This window comes from Leptopilina heterotoma, unplaced genomic scaffold (genome assembly GCF_015476425.1).
Source record: "Leptopilina heterotoma isolate Lh14 unplaced genomic scaffold, ASM1547642v1 Lhet_128, whole genome shotgun sequence".
NCBI lineage: Eukaryota > Metazoa > Arthropoda > Insecta > Hymenoptera > Figitidae > Leptopilina > Leptopilina heterotoma.
Window position 1 is genome coordinate 326,323 of NW_025110846.1, and position 23,535 is coordinate 349,857.

The window sequence follows — 23,535 nt, forward strand, 5'->3', positions numbered from 1 at the left end:
ATTTCAAATTCCCTGATTTTCCAGGTTAAAAAACGGAATTTTTCCAAGTTTTTAAAACTAAATTTATATTTTACAAAATTAAATAATTCCAATAAATTTTTACAAATACATGGAACTTTCATTCCGCATTGTTATATTTATCTTTTTTAAATAAATATTTATTTATTATTTTTTCATAGGAATTAAAATTTTTCAAAAGATTCAAATTTAAACCTTTTTGAATAAATTAAACAATTTATAAAAAATTGTTATAAAATATGAAGAAATCGATCACTCCGAGTCTTCGACTCAGAGCAATCGATTTCATCACTTCAATTCAATGATTGTTTTTCAGAATTTTTAACTGAAATTCTTCTCTAAATTAATTATTTTTAATAATTATTGAAAATTTTCAATTTCAAATCCTTTTGTTTACAATTCAATTTACGAAATTTCATCGATTATTCGGAAATTCTTCAATCAAATATATAATATAAGTATCAAATAACTTAAATAAAATTCAATTAAAGTTTTTCAAAAAAATTAAATCTACACAATTTTCAGTTAAAAGTATGAAAAATTCATACATTCAAAGATTATAATTTGAATCCTTTTCAAAATTCAATTATTTCTAAAAATTCACGCTAAAATACTTGCTCTCTAAATTTGAATAAGTTAAAATTTTTACTAATTGGCATTACTTTAATATTCAATTATTATCTAAAATTTTAATTGAAATTCATATTTGAATCAATTATTATTAGAAAATTCTACCAGAATTCAATTATTTAAATACAAAAATAAATCATTTCAATCACAATTTTTTTTTAATAACTGAATTCTGTCGAGAAATTTTATTAAAATAGTAGATATTGAAAATAATTAAATTGAGACAAATTTTTGAGAATAATTGCAATTTTTGACAATAATTCTATTAAAAGTTTTGAAAATAATTGAATTGTGAAGATCAATTTTGCTATTTATAAAAATAATTAAAGTCTTGAGTAGGATTTAAAAAAATAATTTAAAAATACTTGAATTTCTCTGAAAAATTTTATTACTTTTGAAAATAATTGAATGCTTGTGATAAATATTGTTATTTTTCAAAATAATTGAAATTTTGACAATAAAATTATTAAAATTTTGGAAAATAATTGAATTTTGAATAGAATTTTATTAAAATTTCTGAAAATAATTGAATTTCTGGAAAGAATTTTGATATTTATCAAGGTAATTGAATTCTTTTGTAGAATTTTATAACATTTTTTTAAATAATTGATTTTTTCGAACAAATTGTCAATTCCTTTTAAGAAAATTGAATTTCTGTGAAATTAAAAATTTTTTATGAAAATAATTGAATGTTTTATCACAATTTCATCAATTTCTTCTGATGAATATTATTATTTCTCAAAATAATTGAAATTTTTGAAAATAATTGAATCTATGTAAGAAATTTGATTATTTATGAAAATAATTGAATTATTGCGAAGAAATTTATATAGAATTTGTAAATAATAGAATTCTTGGAAAATTTTTATTATTTAATTAATTCATTCAAAATTGGAATTTTACAAAATTTCACATGAAAATGATTTTGTGAAATTAAAAACATGACTTTCTGCTTGTCGCATTTTTTGATTAATTAATCAAAGTTAATTTTCTTTTCAGTTGGACTATTCAGTTTTACATCAAGTATTACTAGAACGTGACATAACTCTGCATATATTAATGGACGGAGATTTTCAATTCAATAAAACACGATTGAATAAAATGTTTTATGGCCTGGACGCCACAAAGTCATACACGAAGAAAGATTCACGAATTTTGACGGGAGACGTTGATTTAAGAAGACAAGTGAAGTTACCAAAAACTGCCTTGGGTTATTGTACACCCCTATCATTGGAGTCAAATGGCACAATATTTAGCGGTAATAAATTGAGAACTGGCAAAATTCCGTCAGTTAAAAAATTCGTCACCGTTTTCTCGAAAAGAATTGTCGTCTCGGCGGAACCAAATCCTTGTCAACATTGCGAATGTATTGCGGATAATGACGGAATCACAAAAATGGAATGTACCGCATGCGATTATCCAACGCCTGTTAATGTTGATTACGTAAACGTAAGTAATTTCACTAAATTAGAAAAATAATAAATTAATAGAAAAAAAATATGTAAATAATTTTAAAACCGAATATAATTATTATTCAGCCTAAAATAAAATATTTTTTTTGCAGGAGACCTTCGACGAGGAATTTTTGTCAGTCCTTCAACCATCAGATCTAGATTACGATCAAACCGAAACTGATGAAGATTTATAAGGTATAGCAAATCTACATAAAACTTTTTTTTAATTTATTTAAGATTATTTTCACTTCTTTTTTTTACAATTAACTTTAATTTCGTAAGTATTCTCTACGTGACTGTTTATAACATAGGAACTAGTCTATTGCTCAATTGAATATTAATAATAAAAAGAAAAATTACCAAAAAAATAAATAAAATTTCAAGTAGAGAGGAAAATAATTTATTTTTTAAATAAATAAGATCAGTGGAGAAAAAGCGAAAATCTAAAATAATAAAAGAAAAATCATAAAAAAATAGAAATTTCAGTAGAGAGGCTTTAATTTATTCTTTAAATAAAGTAAACAAATAGCGAAAATCTAAAATAAAAGAATCGAAATTCCTATTTGCTGGTTGAAAAAACAAAGATTCAAATTCAGAGATGTTTATGTTTTTAATAATACGTAAGAGTTAACATTGGCCAGTGTTTTTAGTTTACAAACGAGTACGATTACTTGTACAATAATATTAGTCGACACTGAACTCACATTTCGGAAGCAAAAAAAAAATAAAAAAAAATTAGACATAAAAAATGTTCTTTTTCAAATTTATAATTTGAATTACATTGATTTCATTCTTTCTTTCATTAAAAAATGGAACTCCCATCATTCGTATAAAGTTCCAAAAATTCATTGTATATAAATCGATCTTTTAAAAAATATATCTTACACAAGAAAAAGAGAACAAATGAATACAAGTTTTCTTTTTTTTTTTTTACTTAAAAAGACTTTAAAAATGTTATAACAATATTAAAAATGTCAACAATTAACCAACTGCAGAGAAATATGGTCACCTTGAATCACTTTGCAGGTGATTGGGGGCATCAGCAAATGTGAACTTTAATTTGTAGGCTTCCGCAACCAAAACTCCAATTTCCGAATCTGTCCAATTTTGTGTTGGCAGATTTTGAAGCATTAACATTAGTCCCTGAAACGAAAACAAAAAAATAATTAATTGAGAACTTATTTTTAATAAAACAAGAAGAAAGCGATTACTCCGAGTCTTCGATTTCTTCATGTTTTATATTCTAGTTAATCAAAATTATTTTCATCATTTCAATTCAATTATTATTTTCTAGAATTTTTAACTAAAATTCTTCTTTAAATCAATTATTTATAAAAAGTTCTTTGAGAGTTTTCAAATCCATTTATTTACAATTCAATTCTACAAAATTTCGATTATTTGGAAATTCTTCAATTAAATATATTGTTAGAAAATAAAAACTTCAAATAATTTCAGAAAAAATTCAATTAAACTTTAAAAAAAAATTAATTCTGCAGAATTTTTAGTTAAGAGTATGAAAAATTACCATTTTCAAAGATTTTAATTTGAAATCTTTTCAGAATTCAATTATTTCTAAAATTTACGCTATAATGCTTTAAATTTTCAATTATTATCTAAAATTTTACCTAAAATTCATTTTTATATCAATTTTTATTAGAAAAATCTACGAGAATTCAATTATTTAAATACAAAAAATAATTGAATTCTTTTGAAAAATTTTATTAAAAAAGTAGTTATTGAAAATCATTAAATTGAGGAAAATTTTTGAAAATAATTGAATTTTTCAAAGAATTTTATTAAAATTTATGAAAATAATTGAATGTTTGCACACAATTTTATCAATTTTTTTTAATATCTGTATTCTTTTGGAAAATTTTATTAAAATAGTAGATATTGAAAATAATTAAATTGAGGAAAATTTTTGAAAATAATTGAATTTCAGGAAAGAATTTTGACATTTATCAAAGTAATTGAATTCTTCAAAAGAATTTTATAACATTTTCTTAAATAATTGATTTTTTCGAAAATATTGTCAATTCTTTTTTAATCATTTGAATTTCTGTGAAATTTTAAATTATATTTCTGAAAATAATTTAATTTTTGAGAAGAATTTGATTACTTTTGAAAATAATTGAATTTGTGCAATCATTTGTAACTTCTCCAAAATTCAATTTTTTTCTAGTTTTTAACTAAAATTCTTTTATAGGCTTAATTTTTAATAATTTATTAAATATAATATTGAAGAAAACGAATTTCAGAATAGTTTGAATTATTAAAATTTTTCAAAAATCTAAGATCTTTAAAATGATTTATCATTAAAAATTGAAATTTAAAAAATTTCAAATTAAAACCTTTTGAAGTTCATCTATTTATGAAAATTGTTAAGGAAACTCTTTTAAAATCCAATTAATTTTGAAATATTTAATAAAATTATTCATTAAATAATTTGTGAATAATAATTTTATGATTGTTCTTAAAGAATTTTGTCGCGTTAAATTATAAAAAAAACAATTAAAACCGAAAATCGTATATCAACAGAATATTAATATTTTAAAAATATATATTTACTTGAAAGTCTGGTTGAAGAAGGAGATGTCGCCTCCATCTTAATAGAAAAGCTGCACAAACATAAAGTTGAAAAGAAGCAAAACGATCAGATTCTGCCAGATAGGTATCCCAGAGACGAATTGTACAATGTAGAGGAATTTCTCTTGTTAATAAATTATTCATCCAACGAAATGAAAATTGCAAATAATCCACTCCGTGTTGATGTAAATGCTGATGTAGTGGAGCTAAAATCATTTTTCAAAAGATTTTGTCCAATTAATAATTATTATTCTAATGAATAAATTGTTTAAAACTAAATTTGATTATTAAACGTTTAAACAAAAATTAAAAGTTGAAAAAATTTAATGAAACAGTAAATTAATTACCATCGATTCTTTGTATCAATTCTTTTAATTGATTAACTTTGTGCTGAATTCCTAATTGAGCAAAGATGTAATTGTCTTGAATGCCGTCTAAAAATTTCGACAAGCACCAAAAACTATCGGCTTCTATAATATCACGCTTATCTTTAGGCAGAGATTCTACGACGTAATTTTCAAGATCATGCCATGCAGATCTTGGTACTGCTTCTTGAAGGAATACAAGAAAGAACGGAGTCACCAAGTCATTCATACCCTTTAGAAAATAATTTTGAAAATTTATTATTAAAATTTCTCAGTTATTATTGGTAGAGAAATAGAAAATTTTGTTCAATAAATTACCTGTACATATCCAGAAGCCGGATGTCTTATAGCCCATATATAAAGAATTCTTTCAAATATCATTTGGACAGATGTTTGTTGAAAAAGTGAGATAAGTGGTGACATTCTTGGAATATCAATATGTATTTGTCGATATGTATCTTGAAATCCTTCATCTCTTTCAACATCATAATATTGTTTAACTAAACTCCAATAATCCATACGTTTTCGTTCCAGTACCTGTTGTCTCCGTTCCAAATTTGTCGGAAGATACTCCTAACATATTATTTCATTTAAATTTTTTCAATCAATTTAAAAAATATGTCATCTTGTCTCTATTTTTTTTTAAACTTACAGAAAGCAGTCTCCATGTTACAGATCGTAATTTGGCAGGTATACCAGACCAAGAGAGTTCTCGTAATTCGTTTAAATTAAGTAACGACGATTCCAATAACGATTGGAATTTATCTATTTTACTTTCACCATCTAAAAATATAGTAAATGGAGAAAAATTGCATAAATTTATAAGAGGAATTTTTAAATTTAAAAAAAAATTATTGCACTGAAGTTTTATTTACAGGGTTGACACAAATATTTAATTTTATTAAATAAAAATTAAAAGAGAGGAAAAAATGTTGAATTTTAAGAAAATCGGATTTTTGAACTTTTTCGAATTTTTGATAATTTTAGATTTTTTACCAAAGAGTCGAGACAATTTAACAAGTAAAGTATTTTCCAAAAGCACAAAAATAATGAAGCTAAATCCCATAAAAGAGAGGAAAAAATGTTGAATTTTAAGAAAATCGGATTTTTGAATTTTTCGAATTTTTGATAATTTAAGATTTTTTACCAAAGAGTCGAGACAATATAATAAGTAAAGTATTTTCCAAAAGCACAAAAATAATAAAGCTAAATCCCATAAAAGAGAGGAAAAAATGTTGAATTTTAAGAAAAACGGATTTTTGAATTTTTTCGAATTTTTGATAATTTTAGATTTTTTTCCAAAGAGTCGAGACTATTAAATAAGTAAAGTATTTTCCAAAAGCACAAAAATAATAAAGCTAAATCCCATAAAAGAGAGGAAAAAATGTTGAATTTTAAGAAAATCGGATTTTTGAATTTTTCGAATTTTTGATAATTTAAGATTTTTTACCAAAGAGTCAAGACTATTAAATAATAAAAGTATTTTCCAAAAGCACAAAAAAAAAGAAAGCTAAATCCCATAAAAGAGAAGAAAAGATGTTGAATTTTAAGAAAATCGGATTTTTGAATTTTTTCGAATTTTTGATAATTTTAGATTTTTTACCAACGAGTCGAGACAATTTAATAAGTAATGTATTTTCCAAAAGCACAAAAATAATGAAGCTAAATCCCATAAAAGAGAGGAAAAAATGTTGAATTTTAAGAAAAACGGATTTTTGAATTTTTTCGAACTTTTGATAATTTTAGATTTTTTTCCAAACAGTCGAGACTATTAAATAAGTAAAGTATTTTCCAAAAGCACAAAAATAATGAAGGTAAATCCCATAAAAGAGAGGAAAAAATGTTGAATTTTAAGAAATTCGGATTTTTGAATTTTTGATAATTTTCGATAATTTTAGATTTTTTACCAAAGAGTCAAGACAATTTAATAAGTAAAGTATTTTCTAAAAGCACAAAAATAATGAAGCTTAATCCCATAAAAGAGAAGAAAAAATGTTGAATTTTAAGAAAATCGGATTTTTGAATTTTTGATAATTTTCGATAATTTTGATTTTTTACCAAAGAGTCCAGACAATTTAATAAGTAATGTATTTTCCAAAAACACAAAAATAATCAAGCTAAATCCCATAAAAGAGAGGAAAAAATGTTGAATTTTAAGAAAATCGGATTTTTGAATTTTTCGAATTTTTGATAATTTAAGATTTTTTACCAAAGAGTCGAGACTATTAAATAAGTAAAGTATTTTCCAAAAGCACAAAAAAAATGAAGCTAAATCCCATAAAAGAGAAGAAAAAATGTTGAATTTTAAGAAAATCGGATTTTTGAATTTTTTCGAACTTTTGATAATTTTAGATTTTTTTCCAAACAGTCGAGACTATTAAATAAGTAAAGTATTTTCCAAAAGCACAAAAATAATGAAGGTAAATCCCATAAAAGAGAGGAAAAAATGTTGAATTTTAAGAAATCCGGATTTTTGAATTTTTGATAATTTTCGATAATTTTAGATTTTTTTCCAAAGAGTCGAGACTATTAAATAAGTAAAGTATTTTCCAAAAGCACAAAAATAATAAAGCTAAATCCCATAAAAGAGAAGAAAAAATGTTGAATTTTAAGAAAATCGGATTTTTGAATTTTTCGAATTTTTGATAATTTAAGATTTTTTACCAAAGAGTCAAGACTATTAAATAATAAAAGTATTTTCCAAAAGCACAAAAAAAAAGAAAGCTAAATCCCATAAAAGAGAAGAAAAGATGTTGAATTTTAAGAAAATCGGATTTTTGAATTTTTTCGAATTTTTGATAATTTTAGATTTTTTACCAACGAGTCGAGACAATTTAATAAGTAATGTATTTTCCAAAAGCACAAAAATAATGAAGCTAAATCCCATAAAAGAGAGGAAAAAATGTTGAATTTTAAGAAAATTGGATTTTTGAATTTTTCGAATTTTTGATAATTTTAGATTTTTTACCAAAGAGTCGAGACAATTTAATAAGTAAAGTATTTTCCAAAAGCACAAAAATAATGAAGCTAAATCCCATAAAAGAGAGGAAAAAATGTTGAATTTTAAGAAAAACGGATTTTTGAATTTTTTCGAACTTTTGATAATTTTAGATTTTTTTCCAAACAGTCGAGACTATTAAATAAGTAAAGTATTTTCCAAAAGCACAAAAATAATGAAGGTAAATCCCATAAAAGAGAGGAAAAAATGTTGAATTTTAAGAAATCCGGATTTTTGAATTTTTGATAATTTTCGATAATTTTAGATTTTTTTCCAAAGAGTCGAGACTATTAAATAAGTAAAGTATTTTCCAAAAGCACAAAAATAATAAAGCTAAATCCCATAAAAGAGAGGAAAAAATGTTGAATTTTAAGAAAATCGGATTTTTGAATTTTTCGAATTTTTGATAATTTAAGATTTTTTACCAAAGAGTCAAGACTATTAAATAATAAAAGTATTTTCCAAAAGCACAAAAAAAAAGAAAGCTAAATCCCATATAAGAGAAGAAAAGATGTTGAATTTTAAGAAAATCGGATTTTTGAATTTTTTCGAATTTTTGATAATTTTAGATTTTTTACCAACGAGTCGAGACAATTTAATAAGTAATGTATTTTCCAAAAGCACAAAAATAATGAAGCTAAATCCCATAAAAGAGAGGAAAAAATGTTGAATTTTAAGAAAATTGGATTTTTGAATTTTTCGAATTTTTGATAATTTTAGATTTTTTACCAAAGAGTCGAGACAATTTAATAAGTAAAGTATTTTCCAAAAGCACAAAAATAATGAAGCTAAATCCCATAAAAGAGAGGAAAAAATGTTGAATTTTAAGAAAAACGGATTTTTGAATTTTTTCGAACTTTTGATAATTTTAGATTTTTTTCCAAACAGTCGAGACTATTAAATAAGTAAAGTATTTTCCAAAAGCACAAAAATAATGAAGGTAAATCCCATAAAAGAGAGGAAAAAATGTTGAATTTTAAGAAATTCGGATTTTTGAATTTTTGATAATTTTCGATAATTTTAGATTTTTTACCAAAGAGTCAAGACAATTTAATAAGTAAAGTATTTTCTAAAAGCACAAAAATAATGAAGCTTAATCCCATAAAAGAGAAGAAAAAATGTTGAATTTTAAGAAAATCGGATTTTTGAATTTTTGATAATTTTCGATAATTTTGATTTTTTACCAAAGAATCCAGACAATTTAATAAGTAATGTATTTTCCAAAAACACAAAAATAATCAAGCTAAATCCCATAAAAGAGAGGAAAAAATGTTGAATTTTAAGAAAATCGGATTTTTGAATTTTTCGAATTTTTGATAATTTAAGATTTTTTACCAAAGAGTCGAGACTATTAAATAAGTAAAGTATTTTCCAAAAGCACAAAAAAAATGAAGCTAAATCCCATAAAAGAGAAGAAAAAATGTTGAATTTTAAGAAAATCGGATTTTTGAATTTTTTCGAACTTTTGATAATTTTAGATTTTTTTCCAAACAGTCGAGACTATTAAATAAGTAAAGTATTTTCCAAAAGCACAAAAATAATGAAGGTAAATCCCATAAAAGAGAGGAAAAAATGTTGAATTTTAAGAAATCCGGATTTTTGAATTTTTGATAATTTTCGATAATTTTAGATTTTTTACCAAAGAGTCAAGACAATTTAATAAGTAAAGTATTTTCCACATTAAAAAGTTTGACATTAAAAAATATATAAGAAATGCCAATACTTAACCCACAAAATTTAATTTTCAAAACAAACAAATGAATGCAGATAATTTGTTAACGGAAAGGAAACTTACGATTATTATAATGTATTATAATGTATTATTTTTAATTTTGATTATCATAAAATTTTTTGAAAAAAATTTAATTATTTACAAAAATCCTTAGCAATAATTTAATTACTTTACAAGCAGTAAAAGTTCTCAAAAGAATTCAATTATTTAAAAACAAATGTAATAAAATTCGTTGCAAGAATTCAATTATTTTAATAAATAATAAATTGATTATTCGGAAATTCATTTTTAAATCAATTTTTATTAGAAAATTCTACGAAAATTTAATTATTTAAATTCAAAAATAAATAACTTATTGAATAATTGAATTTTTGTTAAAATTGAATTCGCATAAAAAATTTTATCAACATTTTTTTAAATAATTGGATTCTTTTGACGAATTTTAATAAAAGTTTCAAGAATAATCACATTTTTCAAGGAATTCGATTAAAATTGTATCAAAAATAATTCAAATTCTGCAATAAGTTTTATTATTTATGAAAATAATTAAATTACTGAGAACAGTTTTATTATTTATAAAAATAATTGAATTATTGTAAGAAAATTTATAAAAAATTTGTAAATAATTGAAATCTGGAATATTTTTAATATTTATAAAAAAGAAATTTGTTTGCGTACAATTTTAGTAGATAATTTTAAAATAATTGAATTTCAGCGAAGATTTTATAAAGATAAAGAAAAAAAAATCATGACGAGAATTTTTTTTTAAATTTCTGAAAAGAATTTTCGAACTCTTGAAAATAATTTTATTTTCGTGATTAATATTGTTATTTATGCAAATAATTAAATTTTGCAAAGAATTTTTTTTAAAATTTTAAAAGTAATTGAATTTGTGGGAAGAATTTTGATATTTATCATAGTAATTGAATTCTTTAGAAAAATTTTATAACATTTTCTTAAATAATTGATTTTTTCGAAAACATTGTATATTCTTTTTTAAATAATTGAATTTCTGTGAAATTTTAAATTATTTATGAAAATAATTAAATGTTTTATCACAATTCCATCAATTTTTTTTTAATAACTGAATTCTGTCGAGAAATTATAGTAAAATAGTAGATATTGAAAATAAATTTTTTATTTATAAAGATAATTGAAATCTTGACTAGAATTTAAAAAAAAAATTTGAAAATAATTGAAATTTTGACAAGAAATTTATTAAAATTTTTATTGAATTTTGAAGAACAGTTTTGCTATTTATAAATATAATTAAAGTCTTGAGTATAGAATTTAAAAAAATTTTTTGAAAATAATTGAATTTTTCTGAAGAATTTTATTACTTTTAAAAATAATTGAATTCTTGTGATGAATATTGTTATTTATGAAAATAATTGAATTTTGCAAAGAATTTTGTTATAGTACTTTTTTAAATAATTGAATTCTTTTGGGAAATTTTATTAAAATAGATGTTTAAAATCATTGAATTGAGGAAAATTTTTGAAAATAATTAAGATTTTCCCAAGAATTTTATTAAAATTTTTGAAAATAATTGGATTTTAGAGAAGAATTTTATTATTTATAAAGATACTTAAAATTTTGACAAGAATTTTTAATAACTCTTTAACATAATTGAATTTCTGCAATTATATTTATAACTTCTTCAAAATTCAATTTCTTTCTAGTTTTTAACTAAAATTCTTCTATAGATCCATAATTTTTAATAATTAATTAAATATGTATTAAAAAATGTAACTAATTTCAGAAGAATTTGAATTATTAAAATTTAAAAAAAGCTAAGTTCTTTAAAATTTCTAATTAAATTCATTTAAAATTGAGAGTTTTGTTATGAAATTTAAAAATTCTATTTTTTCCTGTACTTTTACTAAAAATTCCTGACTTTCTCAGATTTCCCTGATTTTTCCCTGAATTTCCTGACTTGTGGCAACCCCGATTTAGTTTAGAATTTTGAAAAAGTTGATTTTAGAATCTTACCTTGATCTTTGGACGCTATATAAAATTTACTCGTGGCATTTGCCTGTTTTAATGGCTGTGGTCTTCCTGGAAATTGTGAATGTTTATGATGTGGCGAAATACTAGACTTAACTGCTATTTGCTCCAAATTATGTGGATTTTGGCGATTAATAACGGCAGTTCCTAAATTTGCATTTCTTAATTGTAACGGTTGAACGGCCAATCTTTGAAGAGCCTCGACTTTCTTTTCTTCGGGAATTATTTCCCTTGGACGATGTTCTTTTAAATTTGTTTGTGATTCTATACATGTTGTGGCAGATCTGTGACTATTAATGACACTTAACGCCGCTGATTTACTCACTCTCTTTGATATTCTCACGTCTGAAACAGTACAAAATTCATCGTCACCCGAATCCCAAGCGTCATCGACACTCGATTGAAAATCTTGAAATGACGTCGAACTTGAGGCACTACCACTGCCAGTCGCCCCACCAGAACCTCCTAAATTACTTGCATAATTTAATCCTGCAGCATTTCCTTTACCATGTTTCGCGTCTTGTTTTGGACTAGGCCTGGAAATTAAATGAAAATAGAAAGCGAGAAATTGTTAAGTTTCAAATTAAAAATAAAAAATTCAAATTAAAAATCCAAACTTTAAATTAAAAAAAGATCCAGAGAAATTATAAATTCTACCCTAAAGGAGAAAGGAAATATTACGAACCTGCCTGGAATAGCTCGATTATTCTTCTTCCAAAACGACTGATAACTTTGGTGAGTTTGATGAAGGCGATTTTGATTTTCCATTTCTTTTTCTAATATCACAATCAGTTAACGCATGTCGACTGAATTTTAAAAATTCGTTGCATTTGTTTCACATCATTGAAATCTAATAAATAAAAACTTATTAGTGTAAAAAATATTTACAAATATTTAAATATTAGGAAATAAAAAATATCATTTCTAAAATGAAATTTACAAATATTCAGATAAGAATTACTGTATCTTTTGGAGAAAAATGAAAACTAAAAAAACAAGTGGATTGTAAAATGTGCATAAGTGTTATAAAAAGTAATACGTTATTATTTCATTATCAGCTAATATAAACACGTCATAAAAAGAACTTTAAACAAAGCAAAATTATTGAAAAATCCTTATTCTTTAAAATGTATGTATATTTTTTGTCAATAAAAAATTTATAAATACATTTTTATAGCAGTTGAGAAGTGAAGATTAATTTTTAAACGTAATAATCAAGTATATGAGCCATGATAAGAATGAAATACAGTGACCCACAGGGCATTTCGTGCATTTAATTACATGTCATTGAGGTTATGTTTTTCATATAAGTAAATGAATAAGGAAATTAAATACATTGACATACCACGCATCTCTTTACAGTAAAATAACGAAACGATTTAAAAATAAAATCCAGCAATATTATTTTGAATTTAATATTATACAGACTAAATTTACTAATATTAATTAGAAATAGAGATTAATTATTATTTAATTAAAGTGTATTTTTACCGTTTTCTCCAAAATTTGAAAACACAGTGATTGTTATTGTAAATATATTTACCAGTCATCTAATTTCTTGTAAAATTGGTAACAAACAGACGTGACAATTTGACAATTAATAACAGCTTTTATAAATAGAAATTGTGGTAGTGATAGTAGCAGACGTGTGACAATTAGTTAACAAAGTAGATTTTACCGTTAGTGTTACCGATAGAACAAAAAAGAAGTCGGTAAACTTAATTTCTACTATGTTATTTAAGCATTGTGAACGGGGCTTTAGATCATTTAAGTGGCGTTCACTGTGTAAAAAGGACATCAATCATCAAGAATGTAGTTTCCCAGCCTTGCTTTTCATGCAAGCAACAATAGGTGTAATCCTACCTTTAACCTATATTTATACAACATCCTAATCTGTCATCAGTGGATACAAATGGCAAATTCCATAAAAACACCTTCACTATTTGTTATTATTTACTTGTGTATACTTATATGATTTATTTATTCATTAGTGAAAATAGTTTTCCAATGATATATTTTTATAGTCTTTATTGATATAAAAGTATAATATAGTCAATTTCATCAATTTCTAAAAGAAGCATTTAGTGATAACGTTTAGTGTATATGTATAGTTTTACCTAATTATTGGGGATAATAATTCATGACAATAGGTATGTAGAATTAAATAATATATTAGAATATTAAGAAATTTTAAATTTGAAAATTTGGAAATGTTCAGAATTACAGTGAAACATTTTCTTGTATTTTCCTTCGTAGTGTTCGCACAAATTGCCAGCTATGAGTCATATTTTCTATACTTATAACATTTTATTTTTAATTGATTTTTTCTAGTCATTTTTTATTTACAAAATTAATTTCCTACAAACAGAATATAAATTATTCTGAAACATTTTTCTTTTGTATATGTGAAATATGGTTTAATTTTCTTTTTCAAATCATAGATTTGCAGACAAAAAACTAGGTCTTCCTTTCTTCAGAAAGCTGAACTAACTTAATTATATTTTCCATTATCGTGTGGTCTACTTAACTATACTCTTTCTAGTCTTTATTTTTATTTTAACTTAACTATCGAAAGTTTACGAGGAACTTGACTTATAATTATAATAAAATTTTTAAATAATAAATCGCAATAAACATTGCTTCTATTTCCTATCTGTAATTACAGTCTAACTGTTGTAAAATATATGTACAGTTTTGATTTTCAAGAATTTCACCAGAGCACTATTTTTATTTACTAATATTTACACTTAGATTTATGTGAATTTTTACGAATTTCAGAAAATAATCTTTGATCTTTGATTTCATAATGAGATAGTTATGTATATCATCACGATTATTTATCTTGATTTTTTTTTTTTAGATTTTCATTATTGACTTTTGAAACATGTCGGATGTGGAAGGTGAAGATGAAGTGAGTGAAAAGTTATAAAAGAATTTTTGCTTAAGAATAACGAAAATTTTTTTTATTCTACAATTTTGTATTTTATATTTCAGTTCCAAGATGCTCAGGAAAATTTACCGCAGTATGTATTTTTCTTTTTGATTATGTGATTAAACAACCTTATCATCAATCATTCTCGTAATTGTTATGTATTATTCAAGTATTTTTGTTTAATGTGACTTATTAACTTCTAAATTACTTTTTTTTTCTTGTGAAATCTAATTTGATTTTTAATGAGTAATTTATTTCTCCTTTTTGCAAATAATTTTTCTAAATAGTAGAAAATTATTATATATATTTTCTCTTTTGAATATTTATTTTGTAATATTTTGGTTTTAATAATTATTTTTAATATTAAAATGAAATATTAATTAAACATTATTTAGTATTAGTTCCAGTAATATTTACAAATAGTTGGAATTTATTAATTTTTTTCTGCATTTTTCTAGACTTACTTCCATGGATTTGGAGACTGCGTTAATGGAATCAAAACAAGCTATTCATTACTTTTTCAATAATGATTTTGAGAAGGCAAAAAAAATTATGGAACCATGGGCCAATAGTAGTATGTATCACGCATTAGGAAACAGTGTCTTTGCATTTTTGGAGGCAATACTCACGTTCGAGCACGTAAGTAAATTTTATTAAATTGTTATCAAAACTATTATTACATTGAATTATTCAAAAAAAAGAAAAATTGAACAATTTAAATTAACGTTTCAAAATTAAGTTTTAATTTATTTTAAAATTTATTTTTTCCTTCTTCAAATTAAAATTTTTTTATAATAATTTTGTTATCGATAAAAATTAATCTAAAAGTTTCTAAAGGTAAAATTAAATTTTTTTAATTTTTCCTGTAATCGGTAATTTATGAAAATATTTTTAAATAACAAATATTTCGTTCATTTGAACCTTAAAAACTTGAGGATCACGTTTTACATTTAAAATACATTTTTTTCAATTCAGAAATACATCGAAAAAGCATCAGAATCATTAAAACAATGCATAGCCGTTTGTTCACGACAACGCAGACATTCTAGTCTTACACAGAATATTGGAAAAATGGTGAAGAGAACGAATTACGATTCCTATACACTTGGTAATGTATAAAAAAAATTATACAGACAAAAAATATTAATTTTTGCAGCTTAGATGCTTTTTATTCGCATGCGACAAAACTTTTTATAAAGTGACTAATAACAATTGTCAGATAAAACAAGTAATATATTTATCGCATTAACAAAAATAATGGTATTTATTGAAAAATTTATCATACTCTGTTTGTGCTAAATCTCTAAGACATAAATAATTATAAAAACGACAGCAAAACAGAAAAAAAAACCATTATTACAATTTAAAAACTGTATCTCAATTTATTCACATTTTTATCGTATTAATTGTTTTGTAGTTATATTTATACTTCTTTTAGTGATAAAAAAAAATATAGCGACTGTTTTCGTAGAAGAAAAATTGACGTTATCTTGTTAATTACTATTTGTTTAACAATTTATAGTAAATGGCATGTGAAACTTTAGTAAATTGTAATTCTCTTGGGTAATTTTTTTTGCAAATTTTGTTATTTTGTAATTTTTTTAATTACGGAATATTTTATAATTTTATTGTTAAATTACTTTGCTGTTGATAAATTTTTTTGCATTTTTTTAATTGATAAATTTTTTTTGTATTTTTTTAATTGATAACTTTTTTATTGATAATTTTTTTTTATTAATCTTTTTTTTTATTGATACATTTTTTTATTAATCATTTTTTTTATTGGTCCATTTTTTTATTGATACATTTTTTTGGTCCATTTTTTTATTGAAACATTTTTTCACTTTGTCACTGAGTAATTAAAGAATTATTTTGTATTTTTTTGTCTAAAATTCGTAATTTGGTGAATTATCGAAATAATAATGTAGGTTGTAGTGCATGCAGGGAATGACATTAAAATTACTATTACAGAGGAAGTGCATGCGGAACTGTGCTATGCAGAATCACTCCTCTTGAAGTCGATGCTTACATTTGTGGAGGACGAAACACTGGTCAGCTTTGTCAAGGCTGGATTGAAAATTCGAACCTGTTTTCTTTCTTACAAGTATATCGCGCAACTTGCTTTTGATATGCTTAACACAAATTTTCAATATTTTTACTCTATATAACAAAAGATGATTTATTATAATTTTCCATTTTTAGGGAATGTGCATTGATTTTGAAAACACGCAAATGGGAAAATGAAGCGCAGAAAGCACATTTCGAGAGTGGCGTTCAAATGGGCCTTGGATCGTTTAATTTGGTATGAAAAATATTTATTGTTAAAATTCTTTTTTAGTTAATATGTTTTTAGTTCTATATATTTTTTTTCAGTATTTATTTGTGACCCGCTCCAAATTATTAGCAATAATAATTGATTCTCTGTATTTTTTTCCAAAGATTATAAACATTACCGAAAATTTATTGCTTATGAGTAAATTTTTTAAACTGTTACTTTTTCGTCTTTGTTAGTTTGCTTTTCTGTTTTCAAAAATTAAATCAAATTTTCTTTTCAGATGATATCATTGCTGCCGGGAAGAATAATAAAATTACTTGAGTTCATTGGCTTTTCAGGCGACAAGGTAAACATTTTATTTACATTTTATTCAATATTATATTCTTGGAAAATTCTAGAAAATCGTAAGTATACAAATTTTTTCTCTTTTTGCAGAATTACGGTTTATCGGAATTGCACGCCGGTTACAATGATCGAAGGGGCATTCGTCAAGTATTGTGTGCGATGAATCTTCTCTCCTATCATTTAATTGTCTCCTTTGTATTGAGTCACACCGACGGCGATTTAAATTGGTGTGAAAAAGCTCTTGAACAGGAGCTAAGTCTCTATCCGAATGGCGTTTGGTTCTTGTTTTTCAAAGCACGTCTCGAATTCGCTCGTGGAAATTTGGAGGATTGCGTACAATGGTACATAAAGTCGTGGAAGAGTCAAGAATTATGGCCACAATTTCATCATCTTTGCTTTTGGGAATTAATGTGGGCGCATTCGTTGCAACAACAGTGGGATCAATCTCTAAAATACGCCACATTACTTGTCAAGGAATCAAATTGGTCACGAACTATTTATCTCTATCAACAGGCGGCAATTATGATTATGATGAGGAACGCCTCGAAAGATGACGATCGTCATTCAATTGATAGTTTATTGATGCAAGCGCCGACATTTAAGCAACGAATTGCTGGGAAATCATTGCCAATGGAGAAGTTTGTTATTAAAAAAGTTGAACGTTATTTTGCACAAAAGAAACATTTAGTTTTGCCAATGTATGAATTGATGTTTGTTTGGAATTTGTTCCGTGTTGCTGGCAAGAGGCAGGATATCGTTATGAAAATGTATCAGACCATCGAGGAGGAGGATCGGATCTTTAAGGATGCGCCGTACGTTTTATTTTTTAGTAATTTTTCTTTCATTCTGGTACATTTTTTTTATCCTTTATTTTTGAATCAAGTATTTTATTTTCTGTTAAAAGGAGAATTATTGTAGATAATTGCAAATTAAATTGTGTTTTGTTTCAGGAAAACGGAATTCCAGATGGACAATGAGGCACTTATTTTATTATTGAAAGGAGCATGCTTGAGACAAATGAAGCATCCTTTACAAGCTGAGGAGTGTTTGAAGAAAGTAATTCAATCGGAAAAGCAGATTAGAGAAGATAGTTACCTACTTCCTTATGCAGCTGTCGAACTCGCTTTGTTGGCTCGGGACGAGGGAAACATTCAAAATGCAATATCACTCCTCGAAGATGCCAAGTAAATATAAATTAATTTTTTTCGTACCCTTGGAAAATTGTAATCGTTTATTACAATTTGATTGAAAAGATTGAAAAGATTGAAAAAAAAGATTGATTGAAGAAGGACAAAAAGTTCGTAAATTGTACGATAAAGTTTGGAGAGTTTTAAAGAAATTACAAATGATTGCAGAAAATCAATTATTTTCAAATTACCAATAATAATTCTAGTAAAAATTTAAAATTATCTTTAGAAACAAAATTCTTTTCCGAAATACAATTATTTTCAAAAATATTCAAATTCTTGGCAAAATTTTAATTATTTTCAAAAATTTTCCTCAATTTAATGATTTTCAATATCTACTATTCTAATCAAATTTTCCAAAAAAATTCAATTATTTCAAAAATATTTAATATAATTCTACGCAATTTTTAAAAAACAATAAAATTCTTCTTAGGGATTCAATTATTTTCACAAATAATAAAACTCATCTCAGAATTTCAATTACTTTTAATACAATTTTAATCAAATTTCTCGAAAAATGTAATTATTTTAAAAAATTTCATTAAAATTTGTCGAAAGAATTCAATTATTAAAAAATTTGTTGATAAAATTCTTTATGGGAATTGAATTTTAAAAAACATTCAATTATTCAATAAATTATTTATTTGCATATTATCTGTTTTTAAAATAATTGAATTAATAATTCTAATAGAATTTTCTAATTAAAATTGATTTAAAAATGAATTTCAGTTAAAATTTTAGATAATAATTGAATATTAAAAGCAATTCAGCGTGAATTTTTAGAAATAATGGAATTTTGAAATTAATTTTTTTTAAACAGTTTAATTGAATTTTTTTTATATTATTCGAACTTTTTATTTTCTAATATATATTTAATTGAAGAATTTACGAATAATTGAAATGTCGTAAAATTGAATATTGTAAACAAATGGATTTGAAAATTGTCAAAGAACTTTTTCGAAAATTATTAAGAATAATTCGATTTAAAGAAGAATTTTTTGTTAAAAATTCTTGAAAATAATAATTGAGTTGATAATGATTTTATCACTCGGTCATCTTTAAGTAATTTTTTTAGTTTTGGTCCGTAAAGTCCGTATTTTTAAATACTTTCACTGGTTCGAGCCCTGCTCTTTTTTCAGAATGCGTTTTACATTTAAAAAACAGAAATTAGCAAAATTAGATAAACTAAAGAAAACAATTTTTTTTCAGGAAAAATTACACTGGATATTCATTGGAGTCAAGATTGCATTTTAGAATACACGCAGAATTAATGGATCTTACAGGTAAATTATCAACACCAAAATTACCAAATGTCTATGCAATGGATCTAAATGGCGATCTCACTGGTCAATCCAAGCAAGAAGTTAATGTCAGTAATATTAAATTAAAACATTCAAGTTCCACAAAATCTTTGAAAAACAAAATTTTAAACAATTCATAGTTTCGTATTTAAGGTGCTCACCTATTACGTAAAATTCTTTTTTTTTTACTCTTTAAGTTTTTTTCTTAAAGTTTGTAAATTAACTACTTGAATATTAATTTTTTAATTATTGCAATTGACGAATTTTTTTGTTAATTTAAAGTTTATTAATTATTATGATTAACTTCTTTGTTAATTTATAAATTATTAATTATTATAATTAACTTCTTTGTTAATTTATAATTAATCAATTATTATAATTAACTTATTTGTTAATTTAAAATTTATTAATTTTGTATCAATAATCTTCTTCCAGTTCATTCGAATTGTTGTATTTTATATTTTTTTTTTCGTTATTGAATTCTATAAATATTTTATTTCTGATTTGAATGATTCTTTTTGAAAAAGAAAAACAGAGTATTAAATTTTATTACTGCATATGAAGTATTAAGTGGAAAATACTCGAACTTTACTGTCAAAAAGTGTATTTAGTTTGACAGTCATGTTGCATACAATGCCTGTACGTTCAGTATTTAGATTATTAAAGAAATAGTCCTTGAGAATTTATTTATAATAGTCAGTTTGATTCGAATTTTTAATTAAATTAGTAATAATTCCTCTTATTTTTTATACAATTTATAATTTATTTATAATTTATTGAAAGAAAAATAATCGAACAAAGAATTGAGTAGTAAATTACAAAGAAAATTACAAATTTAATTAAAAATTTTTATTTCCTTTTAATTCCACTGAAATATTAATTTGCGTAAAATTGTTTAATTAGTTCAATGTTTTTCTTCAAGGGCTATTTATTTAAATGAACTAATACTGTACTGTGTACATAACATTTAATAATATCGAAATCTAATAACGTACACGTAACATCTTTTCAAAGTACTTTCCAATGTATACATAAATTTTGTAGGTTTGTACATAATAACATGAACATTTTATTTTGTGCATTTACGAGAAAGAGTATTAATACACTGAAAAAAATTAATTTCCAATAATTCGTTAACTGACTAAATAGAATTAATTTAGTTATCAAATGAGAGATATTTAGTGGATTTTTTTTTGCTACTTATTTTACGTTTATTTTTACTTTCTTATTTGATACAAAATAAAGTAAAAATGTGAATTTAATAAATATTTCTATTTATAAAAATAGAAAAATAAAAAAATAAAAATAGAAAAATAAAAATATAAAAAAATAAAAATAGAAAAAATAATAAAAATAGAAAAAAAAATAATAATGGTTTTTTAATTATTGTTAATGATTTAAGTAATTATTAATTCGGCATTAGACAAAAGGGAATTATTTGAATCGAATAATTTCTTTCAGTGTAAGAATATTTCTAGTGACAATTGATATTATGGCTGTTGATGCAATACAATGACTTGAGCATTTGAAGAACGAATCTATGTAATTACAACAGTAAATCGTGGATTATATCTGCGATTAATTTGATAATCATTATCAGGTACATGAGCTTTGCTTTTTTTATAATAAAATATACGAAAAAAGGGTATTTATAATTTAAGATATAAAAGAAAAAAAAAGTAATATACTTCCGGTGATTAGATAAAAGTAATCGATTAAGAATTCTAATTATTTTCAACAAATTTATAATTTAAACAAAATTTTTTTATTTTGAAAAAGTTTTTTTTGGATAAATTAATTTGAATTCTTAATGAAGAACTTATTAATGATATACGGCATTATTAAAAGTCTGCCCAGTATTTATACTCTTGTTTTTTGTGTGCAGTGCTTTCCAGTAGTAAATATATATAAAAATGAATTGTTAATTAGTTTTTTATTATTTATTTAATAACTTTATCATGTTCATTGTTTATAATAATTATTATATTATTATATAATATATACAACACACGTGGTTTATGTGCAATTTATAGTATTTCTGTTAAAGCAATTTTTAATTTATATATAATATATTATACACACAATATGTGTAGTTAATAATTGGAGCAAAATTTTGTTTGTAGTTAATTTACAGCAGAAAATTGGAAATAATTAATAGAATCAAAACAAGGATTTAATCTAGAAATTAATATGCTTATTGGTAAATAATAGAGTTAAATGTCTTTTTGTAGGAGAGAAAAAAAGTTAATGTCATGTTTAACACGTTTTTTTCTGATACGGCGAGAAAAATTAATTAATTCAGGTAATTAATTATCTTGTTTGAGACAAGTGATGTGTGGAAATTTCTTTGAAAATATGTAATTCGAAATCGACGGAAATGTAAATAATAAAAAGAGGATTTATTAACTACATTTATTATTGTCCAATGAATGATTTATATTAATTTTGTGATTTATTATGTTTGTTTGTTAATTTTTTGAATGTCATCGGTGTAATTAATATTATTTTTTAATTAATTTTATATTTTAATTATTTCTTAATTTAAAAAATCAATGAATCATTGTTGCCAACACAAAAAAAAATGCATTCAGTCAGCGTGTGGATTGCACTTTAAGCATAGCCAGAGTTGGGAAGGTGTGATATTAAAGGTATTTTTTCCAGTTTATTAAGTTTAATTATTTACATAAATCCAAGAAATAACATTAATAATAAAGTTGAATTAAGTTTTTAGTTTCTAATTTGATCAATATATTGATTGGATTTTTTTAATTCGATTAATTCGGAACATTCGGAAAAAGCTGGAAATTTGAGTGAATGCGCCATTTTACTTTTTTTCTAAGCGCGTTCTCTGATTCGCCTGCGCTCAGCCAATAGGAGGTCGTTGGAAGGGAACGAAGGTGGAGAGGACGCGCAGCGCGTCAGTACGTATTTGGATCTCGAAGAGGTAAGTGCATTTTGTTGTTTTGTGGATTTTAGCCTTTTTCTCGCAGTAAATTAGTGTTTATTACAATTTCTGTGTAATTATATTATAAATAGTGTTTTTTAAGCCTGGCGCAGGTAATAATTGAGTAATATATGTATTTTATCTTTACAAAAGGTTGAAATGTTGAGCTCAATCTAGGGATGTTTTCGTTGTTAAAAAACTCAATTTAAATTGATAACTTTTCTTGTTCTTCAGATAAATAATAGCTGATATAATGTATTTTAATAACATTAATGATCGCGTCATTTAAAAAAATGCAAATTTGCCTATTTCCGCCCAAAAAACTTTCAAAGCAAGGTTGGGTCGATCGCTACGGGTTTCGATCATAGAAAACAGTTTTTTAAAACTATTTTACGTGTTTTTTTTACAGTATTAAAATATTTCATTTAGAAAATTTTATGACTTTAGTATATTTTCGTGCTGGGAGTATTTTATATTAATCAGTAAAAATAAGGATTTAATTAATGTCCTCAAAAACTTTGTCACGCGTAATGGCTGAACCCTGACTTGGAGAATACTCTGAAGTTGTCTTCGAATATCCTTCACACTGGTGGCACTGCGGACGCCATTGTTCCTTTTTTCTCGACCTTCTCGACTAACAGTTTCTGTTCTTTTTCATAAATAATTTACAAAACAATTATTTTCTTGTTACTATAGTTCAATACATTATGTCATTATTTATGTCCCTTCGGATTATTTCGTTATTTCTTTTCGAGTAAGTG

At 23.8% G+C, this 23,535-nt stretch overlaps 4 protein-coding genes across 7 annotated transcripts in view; 3 read left to right on the plus strand and 1 right to left on the minus strand.

Annotated features, from left to right (window-relative positions):
- Positions 1 to 2,488, plus strand: part of LOC122512844 (apolipophorins) — a 33,902-nt gene extending 31,414 nt beyond the window's left edge. For both annotated transcript variants that reach the window (XM_043628943.1, XM_043628942.1), the window contains exons 26-27: positions 1,648 to 2,097; positions 2,213 to 2,488. In XM_043628943.1, coding sequence (XP_043484878.1) covers positions 1,648 to 2,097; positions 2,213 to 2,296 — 534 coding nt within the window. In that variant the 3' untranslated portion in view covers positions 2,297 to 2,488. The remainder of the gene's footprint in view (positions 1 to 1,647; positions 2,098 to 2,212) is intronic.
- Positions 2,489 to 2,693: 205 nt separating this feature from the next.
- On the minus strand, positions 2,694 to 13,481 carry LOC122512846 (TBC1 domain family member 22B). 3 transcript variants are annotated; one of them, XM_043628946.1, is made up of 8 exons: positions 13,334 to 13,481; positions 12,476 to 12,640; positions 11,776 to 12,326; positions 5,706 to 5,836; positions 5,372 to 5,626; positions 5,036 to 5,285; positions 4,671 to 4,894; positions 2,694 to 3,245 (listed from the first exon to the last, which is right to left on the minus strand). In XM_043628946.1, exons 2-8 carry the CDS (start codon positions 12,556 to 12,558, stop codon positions 3,108 to 3,110), a joined length of 1,632 nt encoding a protein of 543 aa, XP_043484881.1. In that variant the 5' UTR covers positions 12,559 to 12,640; positions 13,334 to 13,481; the 3' UTR covers positions 2,694 to 3,107. The 3 variants fall into 3 exon arrangements, with proteins under 3 accessions (XP_043484881.1, XP_043484882.1, XP_043484883.1); XM_043628947.1 differs by having other exon boundaries at positions 13,282 to 13,440; XM_043628948.1 differs by lacking the exon at positions 13,334 to 13,481 and adding an exon at positions 12,958 to 13,069.
- A 168-nt stretch (positions 13,482 to 13,649) lies between these two features.
- On the plus strand, positions 13,650 to 20,086 carry LOC122512845 (tetratricopeptide repeat protein 39B-like). The gene is made up of 11 exons (XM_043628945.1): positions 13,650 to 13,940; positions 14,651 to 14,701; positions 14,785 to 14,813; positions 15,181 to 15,361; positions 15,698 to 15,830; positions 16,694 to 16,826; positions 16,925 to 17,024; positions 17,278 to 17,343; positions 17,433 to 18,154; positions 18,293 to 18,526; positions 19,739 to 20,086. The coding sequence occupies exons 2-11, from the start codon at positions 14,675 to 14,677 to the stop codon at positions 19,968 to 19,970; spliced, it is 1,857 nt and encodes a 618-aa protein (XP_043484880.1). The 5' UTR covers positions 13,650 to 13,940; positions 14,651 to 14,674; the 3' UTR covers positions 19,971 to 20,086.
- Positions 20,087 to 23,387: 3,301 nt separating this feature from the next.
- The window catches only part of LOC122512819 (larval cuticle protein A2B-like), a 95,060-nt gene continuing 94,912 nt past the window's right edge, over positions 23,388 to 23,535 (plus strand). Inside the window, exon 1 of the mRNA XM_043628898.1 lies at positions 23,388 to 23,528. The gene's annotated coding sequence lies outside the window, so the exon portion shown is untranslated. The remainder of the gene's footprint in view (positions 23,529 to 23,535) is intronic.